The following is a 22,096-nucleotide window of genomic DNA, read 5'->3' as shown; positions in this document are numbered from 1 at the left end:
ATACCTCTTTTTCATTTTAAATGATAATGTTTGGACACTAAGGTTAATAATATCAAGTAAATAAAGTTTTCAAAGGTTTCATTTGTAATGAAGAATGATGGTTAAATTATTATATACTTTTACACATGTATTGGGATGGTAATATAATTTTTGTTTTTATCTATTAAGGTGGTGAATTACACTGATTTTCTAATATTAAACCATCTTTGGACTTCTGGGATAAATCCAACTTGGTCAAAAAGTAGTATATTTTTATGTATTCTGGATTAGATTTGCTAATGTTGTATGATTTTGTTTCTGATTTTTCCAGATATATAGGTTCCTCCTTTCAGACATTCAAAGAGTTTTTGAAATCTTTCTGCTTATGAACAAAGGATTTTCCTCTAACATAACTGTCATTCTCTGTTCCTTAGTCTTGGTTTCTCTCAGAAAAAAATCACACTATTACTATATTAATAGCTTAGTTTACATTTTATTAGATAATTATTTTATTAGTTTACAAATTCTGTTGACATGATATAATTAATTTCCTGAAATGCTGAGTTGATTTAGATCACTGATATTAAGTAGTTAGTTTTCTTTATATCAAGTCCTCATAATACTATGTGCACATCATGTTTTGTGGACATTTTGATTTCTTTGATGGTATTAAAATATTCATTACTTTATTTAACAAATATTTATTGAATAGCTGCAACTCTTAGAGTACTATTCTAGATGCTGAGGATGCAGCTGTGAAAAAAATTCCTGCCCTGATGGTGCATCTTGGTGATACTCTGAGGACCTAATAATGATCTCAGAATGTAAACAGGACTTCTTGTGATGTTACACAATTTATACAAAAAAGCATTCTTGCTATGTAATAGTCATTTCATGCCTAGAGTCAAAACTTTGGTATACCACTTTTAATTAATGATAAAAAGCACATTTTACCCTTACTTCTTTAGACTATTTATCTTTAAAAGTTATCTTTATAGTCTTTTTTGACTATGTAAGTATAAATTATTCATTCAGAACCAAGAATAAGACCTAAATAATTCTACCATAAAATTATTTCTATTGTGGATACATAAATATTTTTCAAATAGGTCAGATAAATTGGTTTTGTTCATATACCAAATGGGTTTGTAGCATACTCTAAAATGTTTCTTAAAAATACAATATGCCTCTTCTTTTATATTGAGTTAAGAGATTTATTTTTCGAAGATAAGAAATAGCATACTCATTTTGGTACGCATTTAGCAACTCATTAGTATTAATAGAGTCAAGTAATAGGAAATTTACCCATGTACATTCAGTTTCATCTCACAAAGAGTTTTATAATAGACAAGATAGCAAATTAAATTCTAAATAAATGTTTACCAAACACGTATAACATTAAATTTTAGTTTTAATATAATTTCTAATTTAAAATATAGATAAAATCACAACGAATCCCCAAATTGCTGAACTGATTGCAGAAATCTTGGGTCCCAGGTCAGGGACACTGGGCTCCTGTGGAGGAATAAGATTGGTTGCTTGTGCAATATTAGAAATTTTTGAGGTGAGATTGGCTTCATTGATGGCTTGAATTGCAATATAGAGCTTGGTGCCATTTTCTACTTTAAAAGGTTCTGGTTTAAATTCAAAATTTTCTGTTGAGCCAGCCTCCTTAGGTATCAGACTAGAAGTATTCACTAATGTAGCATTGTCAAAATGTTCTTGGAGCTTCTGGAGATGCTTGCTTATTTTTATAATGTAGCGGTTGGCTGGAAAACAAATAGACATTTCATGTATATTAAAATCACTAGATGCCATATTGCCACCACACTGCCTTATGTTTAGGGCCCTATCAGAAAGGTATAGTATACTAGGTTTTGCTTATGGAAATCTCAATATTATCTGGTTATTCCATCTTCTTTATTTTGAGGACAAATACGTGAACTTTTATCTAGTTATGTAATTACAAGGAATTTTATTCAAAATTATATAAAATTATGTAACTCGAAACAGAATCTAGATTTCTTTTTAGAATAGAAATATGAATGGCTGAATCCTCTTTTAAGTTAGAACAAAGGACACAATAATGTTAAGTATGGTAAAGACATTTAGTACCCCACATCCGTATTATTTCTCAGTAAGCTGAGAGATGGAGTAAAAGGAGGGGAAAAAAAGAGAGCAGATAACTAGACAGGAAGACAAGGATGAGGATAAAGAGCAAAAGGAGGCAGGGAGTCTGGAATGTATACTAATTTTAAGTGCTTAGGAGTTAGGCAGACTTTGACTGATACCTTAATTCTACTACTGTCTAGCTGTGTAACTAAGAAAAACTTATTTAACCATTTTTTACCTTCAATTTTCTTATCTATAAAATATTCAGTCAGTATATTAATTCAACACGTATTTACTGAATGCCTACTAGTCTAGTGGTGAGAATTATATATGACATCTAAAACAACATACTTTTGGAGTGTCAGGGTACTTTCCTTTTCCAGACCCCTCAGGGTACACCCACCACACCAGAACCGCACACTGTAATCTGTCCCCTGCATACCAACTCTGTGTGCTGTAAGTGCTCATTATTAACTACCCGGTACCCACCAGTGTAAAAGTGTCTCTCCATTTCATTCTTTATCCAGTCACAGAGATTTCCTCACTTTGCTTTCTCCCACCTCCCTAATCTTCTACCAATGAATTTCATGTACTCCCCCTTACATATCCTCCTTTGATTCTCATATATGAAATAAGCTGTAAAACTGCCATCCTCTGGAGAATTTTCTCATCTGTTGAGCTTTTGCTTCCTGGCAATTGTCAGTTTAGTGCAAATAAATTTATAAAAATTTTCAAAAACAGAATTAAATGTTTATATAGATGCAGAATTAGTACTACCCATGTATCATGTGCATCCATATTTTTGCCTCAAAAATATGAGTAAAAAAGGGTGCATTATACACTGCAAAATATGGTAAGTAATTTATTTGATTTATATAGACATTCATTTATTTTTTGGAATACGGTTACTACCTACTTTTTCAATACTAGAGGGCGGTATTTGACAGCCTCTGCAACCTCTTCTAATTTGTTACAGAGGAATGAAGATTAGATCTCACCTAGTTTAGGCATTTGTGGTTCAACACAGTGAAATTCTTCCTTTCTCGGTGTCCATATGCAATGCATTCTTCCTTCTTTTAGTCTGTATAGTCAGCCTGAGGGATATTTATTATGAACCCAATCTTGAACTGAGGAGTTGGTCTTGACTGAATGGTAGTTAGAACTAAACAATTGGTCAGGTAATTTCATTTTAGATGTTTCCAGTAGAAGTATTAGATTTTTTAAAATTCTGCTTTATATTTAAGGGTCACAACATAGAAATATATTGTATTTCAGAAGCTGTGTGATGAGTTTTCCACACTGTAGTAGAAAAAGCTCTTCATGATTTTTCTGTATTTTCTTTGGCTTTAGAATGATTTTTTCCGTATATAATGATGATAAAAAGAAATAAATACAGCTTTGAAGAATGCTATGTGGGGAATGTAAGATTAAAAAGCATCTTTTCTATTGAGAATATACAATGAGGGCTTTATTGTAACCCAGGACAAGGAGTACTGAATGTGTGGCTTTCCAGCACTGACAACCCCTGAGATACTGTGTATATTGATGATGCATATAGTAGTTTTCATTTTTCCATCTTTAAGGGAAAATTGCAAGAGCGGCTTTATCTCATGAGAACCTACTGGTCTAGTACAATAGTTCAATGTGGTAGGCATTCAGTACATACCAATGAAACTCAGTTAAATTTAAAGCAAAGATAAAAAGTGATTTAAACTTCTGGAATGAGAGCAATTTATTGTAAGAAACCTTGAATGAATGAGATATTTTGGCATTGAACTTTATTCAAACTTCATGGCCAAATCTCTCAAACTAGTTGAGGTGTTTTTGTTGTTTTTGTTTTCTGCCTGTGATCCTCTCTCCTCATGGAAAACCTTCAATTAACTTGGCTGACTTCTCTCATTCTTCAAGTCTTAGGTCAGAGATAGACCTCCTTGGGAAGCCTTTTAAGATATACCCTGTGGTTCTAACTGACAACCAGGAATTTGTGGCCTTCCAATGTGCTGCCATACCATTCTGTGCTTATAATAACATATCTCATCACATTCTGTAAAATCATTTGTTTACTTGCATAAATTGTCTTCTGCACTCAACTGAATGCTGAAAGTAGGCATTGTTTCCTAGCCACCTAGTATGTTTGAAAATTCAGAGTCAATGAATGAATGAAATTGTACAAGTGCAGAAATACTTAGAAAAAAAAATTTCCTTGTTAGGGAAAAAAGAATGCAACAGAAAGCTATTAACAATCTTCTCAAAGTAATTTCTAGGACGGTTCATATAGTGAGAAGCAGTTGGGCCCAAAAGCATCTGACAAGAGTGGGTTAGACTTGTAAGTTATTAAATATAGAAAAAATTTGGAACAATTAATACTCTCTTAGAGCTTCGGTTTTCACCTGAAAAATAGCTGAATAATGGCCCTTAGTAGACCCTCCACACATGTTATTTATAAATAGGCCATTAGAAAATGCTTAGGTAATGAAAGCCAATGGAATTTCTTTTAGTATTTTTAAAATGTAATATCAAACTTACCTCTTCCTTTATCAAGGACATTGCCAGGGGCAGTCCATGAGAGTTGAATATGATCTTCTTCAAAGTTAGCCTTGAGGTCTGTAATTTTACTGGGTGGGAACACCTGAGCGTGATCACCAGCAGGAGGAACTCCTGTTACAGTAAATGACCCACCCGAGTTTTGTCGGCTGAAGCCTTCTACTTCACCTTTTGCTGTGTCCTCTTTGACTTCAGGTCTGGGGGGGTTCCATGTAATTTGACCTAACAAAACAGGAAATCTGTGACATACTGCCATATTCTGTGTCATAGTGCCATATGACCTGTCGCTGTTTTAATATTGACAATGTATAAGATTGTCATAGAATTGTCATACTGCCATGTGTATTTTTATCTTGTAATCTCCCTTGGAGTTGTGGAGGATTAATATGGATTGATAGCAGACATTGAAAAAGCAATAGCTTTCAGTGAGAAAAAGCTTGTTTTACTGTGTCAGGTTAAAGTTGGTGAGAGACATTATGCAATGAGAACTGTCTTTTAACCTATCTTTACTACTTTACGGTAAATTCTTTGAGGACAAGGATGGTGTCTTATTTACTACCTCTGTAGCTCTAGCATCTAGCACAATGCTTCCCACATAGGAGGTGCTCAGTAAATTTTTTTCAAAGTAAATGAAAGGAACTGAGGGGGATGTAAACAGAACACGTTGGAAGCATATCCCAATGCTAGGTCTATTACACAAAAATAGTTTTGAAACATGATGATCTTATAACTATTACTTAGGTTTTCCATAGTACATTATATTTTCAATAGTTGACACATATAATTTACTTTAACAAAGGATACATTTCTATTTTAAGATCACTTACCATTTTCTATGTAGCCTGGTATATACAGAGCTTGGTTCTGTTGCCTTAAACTTATCCTAGCCGTGTTTTTTCTTGCCTGGGCACGTACTTTTAAACTGTATCTACCATTTTCACGGTATTCTGTAAAGTATCTTGAGTAGATGCCGTCATTTTTGATAGTATCAGCACCTTGATATTGAAATGCAATAATTAGCCATTCAAAAGAGTGAAAATGGCAATCCCAACTGCTCACGAATATTAGTGGTAACAACCAGTTTAGGAGAGAGTACAGAACAGTGTTTTAAGTACATGAACCCTGGAATCACTCTGCTTCGGTTCAGAGCCTGGTGTGGCCACTTGCTGACCCTTTGGAAAAGCACAATTCATATTAAGTATTCCATTAGTATTAGCTATTACTATTTCATAAAGAAATCTTAACAAAATAAGGAAAATGTAACTAAACTAGAGAAAGGATATGCAAAATAATGACACTAATGAAAATAGAGAAAAATTCTATTAAATTCCACTGGAAAAGTAAAATTATTCATAAAATTTAAAGAAGATAAATGTGCTCATGTCTATGTCTAGTCATGGTAACTGAGTAAAACATCTTAAAATCTTTAAAATTAAATTTAGTTCACTCGAACAGACAATTCATTAGCATACACAGGAAACATTGACTTCTAAGTGATACGACTCAAGTAGAATTTTAAGCTCAGTGGAAGTTGATGCAGATTCTTATTACCTGCACCATTGTCCCAGAGTTCCAAAATTACTTGATGTCCACCTTCAGATTCTATAGTGGCTGTTACGTTGGCTCCCAGAACAGGCAGAAACCCTTGACTGACTCGCGCATAAACAATCATTGCGCTGGGGTACTGCGCTGTTGCTCGACTCATGTGAGCAGTTGCAGTTACTGGGAGTGTGGCAAGGCTTCTTGCTCGAGTCGTCATGGTCACCGTTAGTGGTTGAGAGTTCACATGATTGTTTAGAAGGCTGTATGTCCAAGTACCTGTCTGAAAAAAAAAATCTGTTTGAGAGATTTTGTAATATTTTCCTACTCCATTTGGAATGTAAAATTATTTAGAAATTTAACAGAGTAATAGCAACCATTTTAATACATGATTTTATAAGGTAGTAAATAAATGGATATGAATCCCTAATTATTTTATTGGCTTCCTAATTATTTTATGGCGGATGATCTGTCGCTGTTTTAATATTGACAATGTGTAAAATGTTATCTGTATTTTTTCTCAAAAATGATTGATAAATCATTAAAAAAATGAAAGAATATTCTTACCTCTGCAATACCTGGTATTCGAAGACGGGCAGATTGAATATATAGATTTTCTTCTTTGAAATCTGAGGTTTTATATTTCTTTCCTTTTGGATCTCGGAGAAGAATTTCTGGCTTTTTTATTGTCCAAGTGACAACAAAGAAAGTGTCATTTCCAATTGTACTATCCACAGGCACTGTGCCATTTAGCCATTCCCTTCCTGTAACAGTCAAGGCTTTGCTTTCCAACTGTTACATAAAAACAAAAAACACATAAAACTGATTTGTTATTATAGTTACTAGAATTTCAAAGTTTGGTCAGTTCAGAGGAATTCTAAATTTATTTTTAAGGTTTCAATTAAAATACCTAAGAATTATTTTAGAAAAGTTTGCAAATAAAAGGCGTTTATAATTATAAAGAATAGAAGAATCAAAAGAAAAAGTGGCTCTAAGAAAAGTGGCTGAATATGCATAACAGCAAATTCATTAAGGATGTGTTCCTTCTTCATATCTGAAATGTTTTCAGGCAAAAGTGTTATTTATTAGAGAAAGAAGTTACTTTGTAGTATGATAGACATTCACTACAAAGTGAAAAGGCACAAAATATTTCTGAGATGCTGACCTGAATAGCCTGATGAGCGATACTGCCAGTTCTTGATGAAATTCTACTGAAAACATCAATGAGGCCATTTATGTCCTTTTCATGGGCAAAAAACTGAAGTCCTCCTAAAATGAAATTTTATTTAATTTTGTATGTTAATTGAAAATGGCAAATCATATTCTGATTAAAGTATACTTTAAAATATACTTTAAATATATATTTTTAATATACTTTAAACTATATTTTAAAATTTAATTTTAAACATAAAAAATGAATTTCCCAGAACCTTAGGAACTTTTAGCACATCAGTGACCAAGATATAATCCTATAAGAAATAAAACCTTGCTTAAAATAAGTTAGAATGAAGAAAATTTAAGGAATGGGCCAAATTCTATTTATTTATTTATTTCAATAGTTTATTTTTTATCCTACTTTTTTTCACTCCATTTCTCCCCCTTATACCCTCTTCCACCTCCACCACCCTCTTCCCTCCTGCAGTCATCACACCGTTGTCCGTGTCCATGAGTTCTTTCTCTTTTTTGCTGGAAAAAATATTGTTTTTACATCAATCATTAATGCAAGTGCCTGCCACATTGGTGAAGCTGATCTAATCACTGAAAAATATTGTAAGGGTGAAATTTATGACAATTTTTTGAATCAGCAGCTTATATTTTAGTCGTGTCTAAGACATACCAAAACAATTAGAGAATGACAAATTAAAATCAAGCAATAACTAAGTACAGAAAATAAATACCACAGGCGTTAATGCAGAGGGAGATTACTCAGGTGTGAGGAGATGGAAAAGAATGGGTTGCAGAGGGCAAGAATTGGTAATCAGGACTCCAACCATAACCTTGTACTCTCTAGGTTTCCATTTCTTCCTCTATGAAATAGGGCTATCTGACTCTTTACTGTAGGACGGAGCAGGACAGATGCTGAGAAAGAATTTGGGAACTGCAGTTGAGTAAGTCATCAGGAACCATTTGGAAAGAAGTTTCAATTTGGATGTAATGGTGGAAAGTGGTGTGAAGTGAAGCAAGGTAACAAAGGTTGACTAATATTAGAAGTCAATATAGGTAGAAATGGAGAGAAATGAGGGGTTGAAAAGGAAAGATATTAATTTGAAAAACAAGGACAAGGAAGTAACAAAGGTTAAATTGTGGGATAGGAAAAATTTGATCCGTTTTATAGTTTAAGGAGAAAGAGCCCTTGGAATGGAAGAGACTGAAATGTAGTGTATTTTCTATTCAAACTATGTTCCAAAGGCTTACCTGTCATAGTTGACAGGGTCTCCAGTTCTTTGGCAGCAGAAGGTCCCAGGGCAATGGTGTGGATGATTGCCCCACTTTGCTTCACCTCTTCAAAGCATAAGCTCATTTCCTTATCTTCCCCATCTGTTAGCAATATGATTTCTGAACCAGAAGTGCTCTGGTTACTTTGGATAATTGCCTGATAGTGAAAAACCAAACTATTCATTACAGAATATCATATCTAAGTCAATTCAAACTAAAAATAAACTTGTTCTTTAGTCTTAGAGAAGTCTTTAGGCCAATGCATCCGAGTAGGCAAAAAGAAACTTTTTTTCATTGTTATTCCAGGCTGAGCTGGCATGGAAATGAGTGTAATGTACAATGGTTGTAGACTTTCAAAGATAAGGTGTTAACAGTTCTATTCCTTTCAAGTATACTCAAACTACTGAAGAGAGGAAGAATAAAACACTTGGAACAATGCCTAGCTCGTAGTAAGTACTCAGTGGATGTTAGCTATTATTATTATCCCAGGAGACTCTTGGGGCAGAGGTACATGACCCAGGCAGTATAAGAAGGCTGCCAACTAGACAGCATTTGCAAATGTGCAAGATGTGCAAGGTTAAGTGATGTGACATATTCCTTTTAGGCATTTTAGTTGATCACTGAAGAGTCTCCTGATTTGCTGGAAAAAACATTGACCTGCTATAAAGAAGGAAATTCATAAATTTTTCAAGTATTCCTTTTTTTCTTTTGTCTTTTCCTGACTTCTACCAAGAGTATTCACTAAGATCTTTAGTCAAACAAATTGAGGGTAAATTCCGGCTCGTCCATTTGCTGAATGGAATATAGCTAGTGTTTAGTCAGTCTTTCTCTCTCTGATACATAATAGAGTTCTATAAATAGCTCTGTGTAGTGATTAACATTTTGGACTCTGGAGTGAGAAAGACCAGGTTTTGTATCCTAGGTCTGCCAATTACTGGCTATATGACCTTGAGAATGATGTTTAACTACCGTGAAACTTAGTTTCCTTAGGTGCAAAGTGAGCATAGTAATAGTACCCAAGTAAAAAAGGAATGGAAAGGGCAAGATAAGATCATGCATGTAAAGCATTTAACATAGTTAATAATGTGTATGTTCAATAAATTTTATTTATTATTATAATGATTATGTAAGTAAAATGTTTATATATTTATATGGTTTAATTACATAAGCAATTGAGAGTTATTTGTAGCTTTGAATGTGATTTGATAAAATCTATTCAGCAATAGACTCTGTGGTCAAAATATTAGACATATATCAAAATAGATGAAAAACGTGTGAACCAAGATGTACAAACATTATGACATATTTCTGATATACAGTATGGCCATATTTTAGAAGTAAATAAACATAGTATATATGTAATAAGAATTATAGTTATTATAATAATAGCAATTCTTTCTTGAGCACTTACCTTACACAATCCTCATAATTTTTAAAAATTTTTTCCTCTTTTGCTCAATCCTGCCATCTCTACTTCCTCAGCTGTAATTCTCACAATTAAATGAGATAGATACTATTATTCTCCACATTTCCTTGGTTGAGAAAGCTGAGAGTTTCTGTGTTGAGTAACTTGCCCAAGGTTATGTAGCTAATAAATAATAGACCCAGAATCCCAGGTTTGCCTGGGTCCAGAGTTTGTGTGCCTGCTAGAACTAGTATGCTTTACAACAGAAAGACATCATGAAGAAAGGTAAGAAATGGGATTAATTAGTGTTCTGGATAAGAGTAACAATCTCTATGTTTTAGCTGAGTCAATGAAGTGATCAGTGAAGGAAAGCAGTTTACTATTGTTGTGACTTAAAGAATAACAATAAATAGGCTTAAAAATAGGCTTAAATATAGGCTAAATGAGACCAGAGGCTCTCAGTAGCTCCCAGTTTTTGATTTCACAATTTTACTTCATTAAACTTCCACTGTGTGTCTTGGGTTTGATACTGTACTGCTTGAGGAACTACCTCCATCTTTGAGATTGTTAACTATCAATATAACGCAATGAACTGGGTTTTCTTTATCCCATAATACATAAATATTACTTTTTTTTCCTTGCCTAATCCTCTCAATAGCATTATTTTCTACTCATAGAGATTCAGACTGTGGGAGTGATAAACAAATGGTGAGCTCCTCAATAAAATCATGATGATTATGTAGATGCTGGATTTTTCTTCCCTTACTCAACCACTCCCCAGTGCAACACAGAGAGGCTCCAGCTTTAAACAACAGATGTAGGAGAGTCTTTTTTAAAAACAATTATTTAAATGAAAAACCTGTGAGCTGCTGACCCTTGTTCAAAGGTGATTGGACAAGATTAAAAGCGATGTTACATGACAAATGATATTTAGGAAAACATTGTTAAAATTTTACCTGGAATCCTGCTTTGAGTCCCTTGCAAATTGAAGTTCCACCACCAGCTACTTGAGGCAAATTTGCAGTAATATTTTGGTAAGCATTATCATCGGCTATTTTTATAAGATTATTTTGGATTGTAGCCAACCTATCAAATGTGACCATCCCAACCAATGATCCCATTTCAATGATCTGAATCAAGTATAGTTCTGCTGCTTGATTCATTCGTAAGAGACGGTCTCCCTGAAAGAAAAAGATGTTTGAACAATTGCTGAGTCTCCTCAAATCTTGTCATATTGGTGAAAAAAGTTGTTTATGGGCCAGAGATCATGATAATAATTGATTACTGTATTTTAGAATTTAATTCCTTCATTTTACTAAAAATAAGTAATAGTAAAGAAAAATTTTAGAAGTCAGGCATGTTCTACTTGGAAAAGCCTTAAAAATCTATACCTTTTTATGTGACAGTTTTATATTCAGGAATTTCTGCTAAGGAAATATTTAAAAAATGTATACAAAAATGTTCATTGCAACGTAATTTTCAGTAATAATTTGAAAATTTCCAAAATATCTCATAACGAGGAGTTATTTGACTAAATTATGGTATGTGCATAAGATAAAATCATTAAAAATTATGCCACGGAATATTTTTTTTTCCCGTGGAAAGTGTTTAAGGTATAGTAAGTAAAAATTTCATATTATAAAACAGTATATTAAATGTAATCATATTTTTGAGGAGCAAAAAGAAATACATGGATCAGAAAAAGACTGGAATGACATATGCTCAATGGTGGAATTATGGATAATTTTTATTTTTTATTTAATTATATTATTTCTAGTTTATTAGAACTAAAAATTAAAAAACAAACATTATTCATAATTCAATAACCTTACTATAACACTTTAAAATTTTTTTAAATTTTTTTGATATATTTATTGATTATGCTATTACAGTTGTCCCATTTCCTCCCCTTCACTCAACTCCAATCTACCCACCTCCTCCCTCCCACATTTCCCCACTATAGTTTGTGTCAATGGGTCATACTTATAAGTTCTTTGGCTTCTACTTTTCCTACACTATTCTTACCCTCCCCCTGTCTATTTTCCACCTATCATTTATGCTACTTATTCTCTGTACCTTTCCCTACTCTCTCCCCCTCCCAATCCCCTATTGATAACCCTCCATATGATCTCCATTTCTGTGGTTCTGTTCCTGTTCTAGTTGTTTGCTTAGTTTGCTTTTGTTTTTGTTTTAGGTGTGGTTGTTAATAACTGTGAGTTTGCTGTCATTCTTACTGTTCATATTTTTATCTTCTTTTTCTTAGATAAGTCCCGTTAACATTTCCTATAATAAGGGCTTGGTGATGATGAACTCCTTTAACTTGACCTTATTTGAGAAGCACTTTATCTGCCCTTCCATTCTAAATGATAGCTTTGCTGGATACAGTAATCTTGGATGTAGGCCCTTGCGTTTCATGACTTGGAATAATTTTTGCCAGCCCCTTCTTGCCTGTAAGGTCTCTTTGGAGAAATCAGCTGACAGTCTTATGGTAACCCCTTTGTAGGTAACTGTGTCCTTTTCTCTTGCTGCTTCTAAGATTCTCTCCTTATCTTTCATCTTGGGTAATGTAATTATGATGTGCCTTGGTGTGTTCCTCCTTGGGTCCAGCTTCTTTGGGACTCTCTGAGCTTCCTGGATTTCCTGGAAGTCTATTTCCTTTGCCAGACTGGGGAAGTTCTCCTTCATTATTTGTTCAAATAAGTTTTCCATTTTTTGTTCTTCCTCTTCTCCTTCTGGCACCCCTATAATTCGGATGTTGGAATGTTTCAAGATGTCCTGGAGGTTCCTAAGCCTCTCCTCATTTTTCCGAATTCTTGTTTCTTCATTCTTTTCTGGTTGGATGTTTCTTTCTTCCTTCTGGTCCACACCATTGATTTGAGTCCCAGTTTCCTTCGCATCACTCTTGGTTCTCTGTACATTTTCCTTTGTTTCTCTTAACATAGGCTTCCTTTTTTCATCTAGTTTTCGAACAGATTCAACCAATTCTGTGAGTGTCTTGATAACCAGTGTTTTGAACTGTGCGTCCGATAGGTTTGCTATCTCTTCCTCTCTTAGTTGTATTATTTCTGGAGCTTTGAAGTGTTTTGTCATTTGGGCCATTTTTTTTTTTTTTTTGTCTTGGCATGTCTGTTACTTTAAGGGGCAGAGCCTTAGGTGTTCCCCCGGGGTGGGGTAACGCTGGTCACTGTGCTGTGATGCTGTATGTTGGGGAGGGGCCGAGAGGGAGAAATGGCACCCGCTCCACTCTCTGCTGGATTTTAATCACTCCCTCTGCTACCCACAATCAAATTGGGCCCCTGTGGTGCTGGTTCCCGAGTAAGTGGGCTTGTGCACACTCTAGGACCCTGTGGGTCTCTCCAACGACCTCTCCTGTGAGGCTGGGAGTTTCTCCTGCTGCTGCCCCAACCCCCACGGGTGTTATCACTCAGAGGTTTGAGGCTTTATTTCGCCGCACTGGAGCCCTGGGTTACGTGGTCTGCTTCGCTCCCCGCCGTTTGTCCGGTTTAATCTGTGTGCGACTGTGGGGTCTCGAGGTGCTACCCGCTGCTCCGCCTGCCCTGTTCTCCCGCCACTCTGAGTCTGGCCCTCTCGGTTTATCTGTGAGCGAATGTGGGGCCGCAGGGTCTGCTAGTGGTCAGACTGCCTGCCCCGTTCATCCCACACTCTGCCAGTCTCGGCCCCGCCACAGCAACGCGAGTCCTCTCCACCCCCCTGCCATCTCCGACCCTCCTACCGGTCTGGATGAATGTTTATTTTTTCTCTCCTTGGTGTCAGACTTCCTTGCCGTTCGATTTTCTGTCAGTTCTGGTTGTGCAAGGAGGCGCAGTGTGTCTATCTACACTGCCATCTTGGTTCTCCACACTTTTTTAATATATCTCTTAGCACTTGTGTATATAAATTACTATAATAAAATGGATTACATTAATAAATATATTTTTTAATTACCTTAGTAAAAGTGAGTCTAACTTGAAATTGTATTTCTATTAGCTTAAATACTTAATTTAAGAGAGCTGACAAATAAAAGTCTTACCGAAGCCATACTTCCAGATTTATCGAGTACCAAGCAGACTACTCGCTGCTTGGATCTGAGCAAAGAAAAGGTAGGACGAGCGGGTGAATTTGCTCCTTTCATGGGAGATGCATTCCGAAAATCCTCAGAGTCCTTGATGACATCCCATGTGCTCCTGTGATCGCACATTTTGTTTTGTAGGTTTGGAGCTTCTGTATTGTGTGTTTCTTCTGTACAAAATTCAGTCACCTCGGAAAATCAATTAGAAGATGATATTATGATGACTGATAAGGCATTACCTTTCTTTCCAAATACGCAGTAGGCTGTCATATACATACTGCACAGATTTTTATCTCCTGACAATTAAAAATAATTTTGCAATCTAACATTCTGACATCCATTTTGTATACTTTAGTGGAGAGGAAGCAAGGTAAAAGCACTAAGATTGAAAAGCTTGAGAACAGATATTCTAACAGCCACGATTGTTACTGACTCTGGGAAATGCTGACATAAATAAAATAGTACTCCTATAAAAGTTATAAAAATGTGGGGAAAATGAGGAAATACAATAGCTTCTCTTTCAGTTGCAAATGGTGAATTTTATGCAGTAATTCTGTCAAATGATGTCTCATTGCTATAGGATCTGAAAATCCTACAAGTTTAAAACATAGGGTAACTTGGACAAATGCTCCCATAAGCTTGTGCAGCATTCAGGGAGGAATTCACCGTGCAGTAGTAAGCTTCAGCTTCTAAGAAATACTTTTATGTGTCATTTCATTTTTTAAAATGTCCTCCCAATACTAAATTTTCAGCTGTAAACTCAGATTTAGAAATACATTATTAAATTTGAATACATTTTCTTTAAGTTTTAGGAGTTTGTTTTCCTTCTGATATGGTTCTGATTTACATTTTCCAGAAAGGGTTGTATGTGTTGGATGGGGAAAAAACTATGGATTTCCATCATAGCAGTGATTCACAATCAAGTCTTTTTGATATGAGCACCTATGAGGTCTAGTCTCTTTCCTCTGCCACTGACTGCCACTGCTTTTATTCAGGGTCTTCAGGTCTCTTATCAGCTTTTGGCTGTGGCCTTCCAGCTGGTCTCCCTGCCTCCACTATTATCTCACTCCACTTCATCCTTCACAGTTAGTAGGATTATCTTCCTGGAAGAATTAAGCCAATTACGTTTTCAGTCTGGATCTGAAAAGATATATCTGAACCCCTTAGTTTTCATCCCAGTTTCTTGTTTCAATTTCATTTGTTGCCTTTTTTTGTTGTTGCTGTTCAGTTACAGTTGTCCTGCCTTTTTCCCCATTGCTCACCCCTACCCCATCCCCCCACTCCCACAGTTAATCCTCCCTCCTTATTCCTGCCCACGAATCCTCTATTTGTGTTCCTTTGCTTGCACCTTCCCTTTCCCTGCTCACCCCACCCCCAGCCTCGTTGTCCCCATCCTCCAGCCCCTCTGGTTGATTAGTCTCCACTCATTTTCTGCTTCTTGCTCACCTTGTATTCTTTGCTGTATCACACTCAACTTTTTCCTTTCCTTAGAGTATGGGAAAAACTTTCATAAGGGTTTCTGCTAACCAAATGGATAAAAGGGAAGGAAAGTTTGTGCAAATTAGAAAAAAAGTACCCCTCATTCTTTTACTGCTATCTACCTGAAAACTGTGTTAATAAATATTAAAATCTTAGTGATCATGGAGTAAATAGTCTGGGCAGTACTCAACTTGTATAGTAATGCATGGCGTTCCTGTATTTTTCCATTCTTTGCTTTTGAAAACCTGTTTCTTTGCCTAGAATACCTTTTCCCTTTCAGCTTTGGCAAATTCATATACTTTTTTTTTTCAAATCCCAGCTCAAACCTCTTATCTTTAGAAACCATTTTCTCATCTTCAGTTGGAGGTGTTTGCTATACTCTCATAGCACTTGGTTTGTATCTCTTTCTATTTTACATTCATGTACACTTTTCTGGTATCTTTTCCTCTCTCACCTAAATTCCTCATGAACAGATCTCTTTAGTTATTTCTGTATTTCCAGCTCCTAACACAGTGCTGGGCACAAAGTGGGGATAATAAAGTTTAAGGGAATGGAATCTTGAAATTGAAGACTCAATATTTCAGATCATATCCCTCCTGGGTCAAATCTTATACTCTAGGTATAGATGATATGCAATATATTTCGTCCATGTTAGATTAGATAAGTAGAAGTTGGTGTTATTCTGGACAAGATGCATGGTTAAACTGCAGTATTTATCTCTGTGCCATATCTTATGTAATTAGTTGCCCTTTCTATTTCAGCTACATGATCTTCTTCATTACTGTGTATCTCGCAGGTAAGCAGCACAAGTTATTTCCTAACAGTCAAGTGCTTTTGGGATTTGTGGTTTAGCACAAACTGTCCATATTCCAATTGTCCTCTTGTGTAACATGATCTGATGTCTCTCTGGATGCTGAATTCTTTGGCTGGTCTTTGCTGATCCAGATTCAGCAGGTTAAAGTGAATTTTCTTAACCATGTTTCAAATATTTCCAGGAGGGAGCTTTATGAGGCTGCAAAATAATTTCAACTTTAATATCAAATTGGGTTTATTAAAATTTTTAGGAAAAAAAAATCAAGTTTATATTGTACTCAAGTCCTTCATCATTAATGCCCTATACTTCAAAATAATTTAAAATTTCATTGGCAATAACAGACCTTTAAAAATCTCCATTTATGGAAGTAGTTGTTGCTAGTGATTTGGTATATGAAAATTTGCCTTTTTAAAAGAAGTTTGTCTTACTATATAGAAATAATATGCATTATTTTGACTTGTTTTTGATAGCTTTCATCTGTTCCATGTTTTAAAATATTTTTACTGTTTAGAAACATTTATTAGGTACCTATAATGTTTGCATTAATTTAGATTGGATTTATTATTCAGCGAAAGAAACAACTGACGATTTTCCAAATATTTTATAGATTTTTAAAATTAAAATTTTACTTTTTACTCACTGTGCTAAGCACTATGATAATACTTTACTTATATTACCTCTCATAAACCTAACTACAATGATGCTGTGAAGTGAGTCTGATGACTGCCGTTGAAAAGACGAGAGAACTACATCTCAGATTTAGCAGCTCAAGCACAGTGACACCTTGAGGCTTGAGGATGACAGAGTGGGTTTTGATATCACATTTATCTGCCTCCAAAGCACTTGTTCTTATGCACTGAGCTTTATACATTGAAACCAGATATTTCTGGTCAAAATTAACTTTGGATCTTGAATTACCATGCTGTTAATTTTTAATTGGTCTGCTGGGTGATTGTGAAGTTTTTTCTTTAAGTCTGTTCTGTAGAGACAGAACCATATATGTTTTCAGAACATCATTTGCAATAGGTTGGTGTGCTTTAGTGTGAGGACTTTCCCAAACTACAGAATGAATTACTTTGCAGAAGTATTGTGACTAACACTTAGAAGAGAGGATTAAAAGTAAGGTGGTAGTTTTAGACACAAGTCTACAGAGTCAAATGAAGGAAGGAATGTTATAAGAAATTATGTGACGCCAATGAGAAGGGCACAATTCTACATCTGCAGAAAAGAAACAGGTCAACAAGAAAGGATGGAATATTTCTCAGATGCTCCCTGACACAGGCTGGAGAAAATGGCTGTTAATTGAGTAATTTCCCTCTTTTCTTCTGGTGTACAGTTTCATAGTAGAAAATCCAGCTTCCTAATCAATTTTTCCCAAAGAGTTCCTTTGTGAGACTTGTAAAAGAATGCACTTACAGAATTGAGACTTTGCATAAACATTATGGATTCCCTTGTCGTCTGGGATTTTTTTGGGATGAATGTACAATTTGCTTCATACAGCCCTGTCCGTGAGTCACGTCTGCATGGCCTTGTTATACATTTGCTTCCCTGGCATTTCTGGAGAACCACATTAATCCCCATAATCTGAGTTGAACATCTATGATGAAAAAATTAGATTACATTTATAAATGAAGGCCAGAGAAATAATGAGTAAAGACCACCAACCTAAAATCTTTCCCTCAATGATAATTGCTATTGGTCATGTACCAAACATTTGAGAGAGTAGGTTCAATGTCGTACCCTTATTTATCACCAGTTTCAAAAAGAACAATGATGTCAGTTCATATTTATTAGCACTCATTGCTCACTAATGTGACCAATAACTCTCTTATTCCTGTATGTTAAGAGAAACTCAGAGGGATTTTGTGAAGATTAAATGTAGTAAGAGATACAGAGGAGTTGCTTCCTCGTAGGGAGGGGAGAGTCAACATCATGATTAAAACTATAGGGGACCATTCTGCGTGGCAGTGGGAAATGTAACCCAGCCCCCACTTGGAAAAGCCAGTGGGGATCGAGGTCCTGCACACAGGACCCATGCCCATGGATAGGGTCTCCTGTGGGGAATCAGGCCTGCATTGTACCTAGGACACTATGAGGCCTGCTTTTGCTAAAACTCCCCCACCCTGGATTGGGCAGCAAGTGCTTACTGCATATCTTTAAAGTAACTTCCTAAAATCTGAGCTAAACCTCCCAAGTATGGAGTGTAGCCAGTTCAACCACTTTTCCCTTTACATTTGCAAATATCCTTCTTCTTTGAGGTAATTAGCAACATCTTCTCCTTTGTTCTCGGTAAAAAGTAACCACCCAAAGTGAACCTGTGCATAGTAAGTGAGGACCATCGTTGATGTAATGTACCTAGAAAAACAATAAAAGTCTGTCCAGGCAGGGGTGGTGGCCCTCTCTCTCACTTAGAGAGGCGTCATACAGTCCCTTTTCTCCACAGGAGTCTGTGTAACTTGTCCATTGCAACCATAACACATGGACCCTGTTGGCCAGGGTCCGCATCAAAAGCCCTCTTAAATTTCTATGAATGGTACACACACACAAACATATATACACACACATCTATATCTATATAGGTGTGTTTGTATATATGCTATATCTATATTGCTATATAGATGTTGTGTGTATATATGCATGTATAGCATACATATAAAATCATGTGTGGTCTTGCATTTACAGCATGTTTCAATTTACATTTTTGAAAACCACTGAGCCAGACTGAAGAGGAAATGAAGATAACCCCTGCATGGCCATGCTTGTGCATTCAACCGTTCAGTCTTTATGGTAAGATAATTGTCAAGTACCTGGCAGCGAATGGGGACTTAGGTATCCATAAAAGATTCCCAAGAGCTCCTGTTTATCTGCAGAATTTACTTCCATTCTGTGCTAATGTTAAATTTCATAACATTAGTCCACTTTAATACATTTATTTGTATTTCAAGGATTCCCAATTTCTGATTGCTCTTGATTCCAAGGTTGAATCCCCAGTAGCTGGACCTATACATAGTGGAGTAGGTTGGATATCGCAACTAACTGAGCATTCAGCCACTGAGACAGACTTTCTTTGCCTCGTATAAAAAAGTGAAAAGTCATAGGTGAAAAACTTTAAAGACAGATTTGTACAGTACAACAATACCTTGTTGCTTCAATAGCGTTGCGGCTGGAAATATAGAATGGCTGGTCCACATTGTACTCATCAAATACTCCCCATCGGAGATGGGCCCACTCATGGACAAATACTCTGCCTATGAGAGAATGTTGCCACTTATAAATTTATATTTACAATGTTTTAATTCAGTTTTCTTATGTTTTAAGTCTCCCTGCTCCATATCCCTGATGTAACTGAGTCAAGGAACTCTAGAAATTGACAACTTTCATTAAGCCAAACATGTTGAAATGAGCTAGTATCAGTAAATGACTAATATTATACACTCATTGAAGAATAAATATAATTAGGTTGAACATGAATAGTATATTTCCAGACAAAGGTATTAATTAGTACCTATTTTTCTCTTTAAAAAATCTTTTACAATACCTTTAATCACAGTATAATATTTTTTTCCAGAGTAACTAAACATAGAAGTATAAAATAGAAATCCTTACCTCGGGATCCATACATAGGCAAATTATTAGTCGAAAGAAAGTTTGGAGTAAAATGTATGTATTGTCCTTTTTCTCCACATTGTCCATATTGAAGTGTGTAGGGATCATCTCCATATTTTAGGTAAGGGTTAGCAACTATGACGTCTGCCTAAAAGTCAGAATAAACAAGTCAAGAACAGATCTGAAGAGCAATATAAAAAGGAATTTTTTATTTAAATTAAGGCAAGGAATATTACTAATTTAATTATTAAAGTAGGATTAGTAATTGCTTAAGTATTATGAGTATGAATTTTTAAAAAGCACAGAAGAAGGAAGAAACAGTTTAGGGACTCGAAAAATATCCTACCTGGTCATATGATTCTTGTTTTGGCATTAAGTACTCAGACTTTGACTTCCAGGTCATTGGAATTAAAATGCTTACACTCCTGAAATAAAATCTTCGTTTGGTTGCTTTAAATAGGTAAGTAGAAGCTTCGGTGAGCATTTCCTGACGAAATTTAAAATACCTTGTGGTAACAATTTTGTCATCATAAAAGTGTGTATACATACAAGAAGCAGCAAAACCAAGTTTGCTTTCCCCAACTATTTTGGCAAAGCTTAGTTGAGAAATATGTTGAATTTTACTATATCTCTTTAGTCCTTGAACTCCTCATTTTCATATACTCAAAAAGCAACTCTATTTTTTTTTAGCTTATATAGTAAACCTGCATTCAGCATTATGGTTCTGAGATGGCAGTGAGGGTGCTGGGTGAGATATAAAGGTAGTTAAGACTGGGAGCCTGTTGGTAAATTGCTTATCAATCCACTGAAGGTGCATATAATTGGGTTGGGAGCTTAAAGTTTCATAGTTTTTGTCCTCCTCATTTTATTTCTGTTATTTCTATGTAGCACTTTAATATGTACTATCTTCCTTGAACCTCCAATATCTCCATGAGATGGTCAAGAACAGAGATTATACCCTTGTATAAATGAGAGAAATGATTTGTTGAGCTCTGCAATAAATGGCAAAACTGGAACTTGAAACCAATGAGATGTATGTATTTTTGTTTCCATTACTGCTGGTAAAACTTTGCCTTTTATGAACACACTCCCTATGAGAAGATAACAAAATAAATCTAGCAATTTTTTCAATTAACAACTGAAAAATGTATAAGATATTGAACCTCTAGGACTTAAATGTTAGTTATTTAAACATTATGAAAGTAACTCTATAAAGATAAAATTTGAAAATATTGTCCACTAGCTCTAAGGTCTTTCTGTTAGTTTTGCAAGTTGAAAAAACTATTAGTAATTCGGCCTTTAAGTAATTCATTAGGGGAATGACTAATACTGTTAATGTATAATAAATCATACTTAAACTAAGCAACTATTAATCTTGACAGTTTAGAAACATACTCTGTCAATTATGAACAGTCAAAGCAACTTTGGAAAGTTGTAACTGTGAGCGTGTATATGTGACTAGACAATCAACATGAGCTGAAAATACATATTGAAATAAAAATAAGTAGATAATAAAATTGTCTTTCTTACCTTTATATTTTGAATGAGTTTTTCATCTTCTGGTACACTGGGGTTAATTGCAATGACAATGCCATCATATCCATTATTATTCAAATTTACCTTTGAACTTTTCACTACAGGCAAGAGATGTAAAGCTAGGAACAGAATAACAGTCAGATTGTGCACCATTTCTGCGTGGTACATTAAACCTGTTGGAAATGTAAGGAGAGTATTTATGTATCTGCTTAACTTGGGAATTTGACTCTAGATTGAAATATTTGCATAAATATAATACATTACTAAAATATTTAGATGAACTTCCTTATCTGACTCATTCTGAAGATTTAGTTGTTAAATCACCATGGGGATTATGATGAACGCATCTGTTACAGTTTCTAAAACAATTTAGGTGTCAAGTACTCATTGAATCGAGTAGCTATTTTTACTGTGTAGACATTGCCCTCATTGCAGTGGCCCCTCAACTTCCTCTTCCTCCTCAATCTGTTTATGGAAAAGCCCTCTAGGGAAGAATGAAGAATTGAAATGAAAAGCACCGAGAAAGAGCAGATGATCAGAGGGGAGAGGGGAGGGGATAATGGGGGAAAAGGGTGAA

The 22,096-nt window shown here is 35.3% G+C and overlaps 1 protein-coding gene across 1 annotated transcript; it reads right to left on the bottom strand.

The window, feature by feature from the left end:
- Nucleotides 1-1,169: 1,169 nt before the first annotated feature.
- LOC112309142 (calcium-activated chloride channel regulator 1-like) lies at nt 1,170-21,673 on the bottom strand. The gene is made up of 14 exons (XM_053919990.2): nt 21,514-21,673; nt 20,330-20,470; nt 19,984-20,131; nt 19,517-19,625; nt 17,794-17,974; nt 14,046-14,273; nt 10,972-11,196; nt 8,590-8,767; nt 7,340-7,443; nt 6,742-6,966; nt 6,187-6,457; nt 5,463-5,630; nt 4,618-4,857; nt 1,170-1,748 (listed from the first exon to the last, which is right to left on the bottom strand). The coding sequence occupies exons 1-14, from the start codon at nt 21,670-21,672 to the stop codon at nt 1,408-1,410; spliced, it is 2,718 nt and encodes a 905-aa protein (XP_053775965.1). The 5' UTR covers nt 21,673; the 3' UTR covers nt 1,170-1,407.
- Nucleotides 21,674-22,096: the final 423 nt, after the last annotated feature.

The sequence above is a fragment of the Desmodus rotundus genome, chromosome 3 (assembly GCF_022682495.2).
Source record: "Desmodus rotundus isolate HL8 chromosome 3, HLdesRot8A.1, whole genome shotgun sequence".
Taxonomy (NCBI): domain Eukaryota; kingdom Metazoa; phylum Chordata; class Mammalia; order Chiroptera; family Phyllostomidae; genus Desmodus; species Desmodus rotundus.
This window is presented reverse-complemented; position numbering and strand designations above follow the sequence as displayed.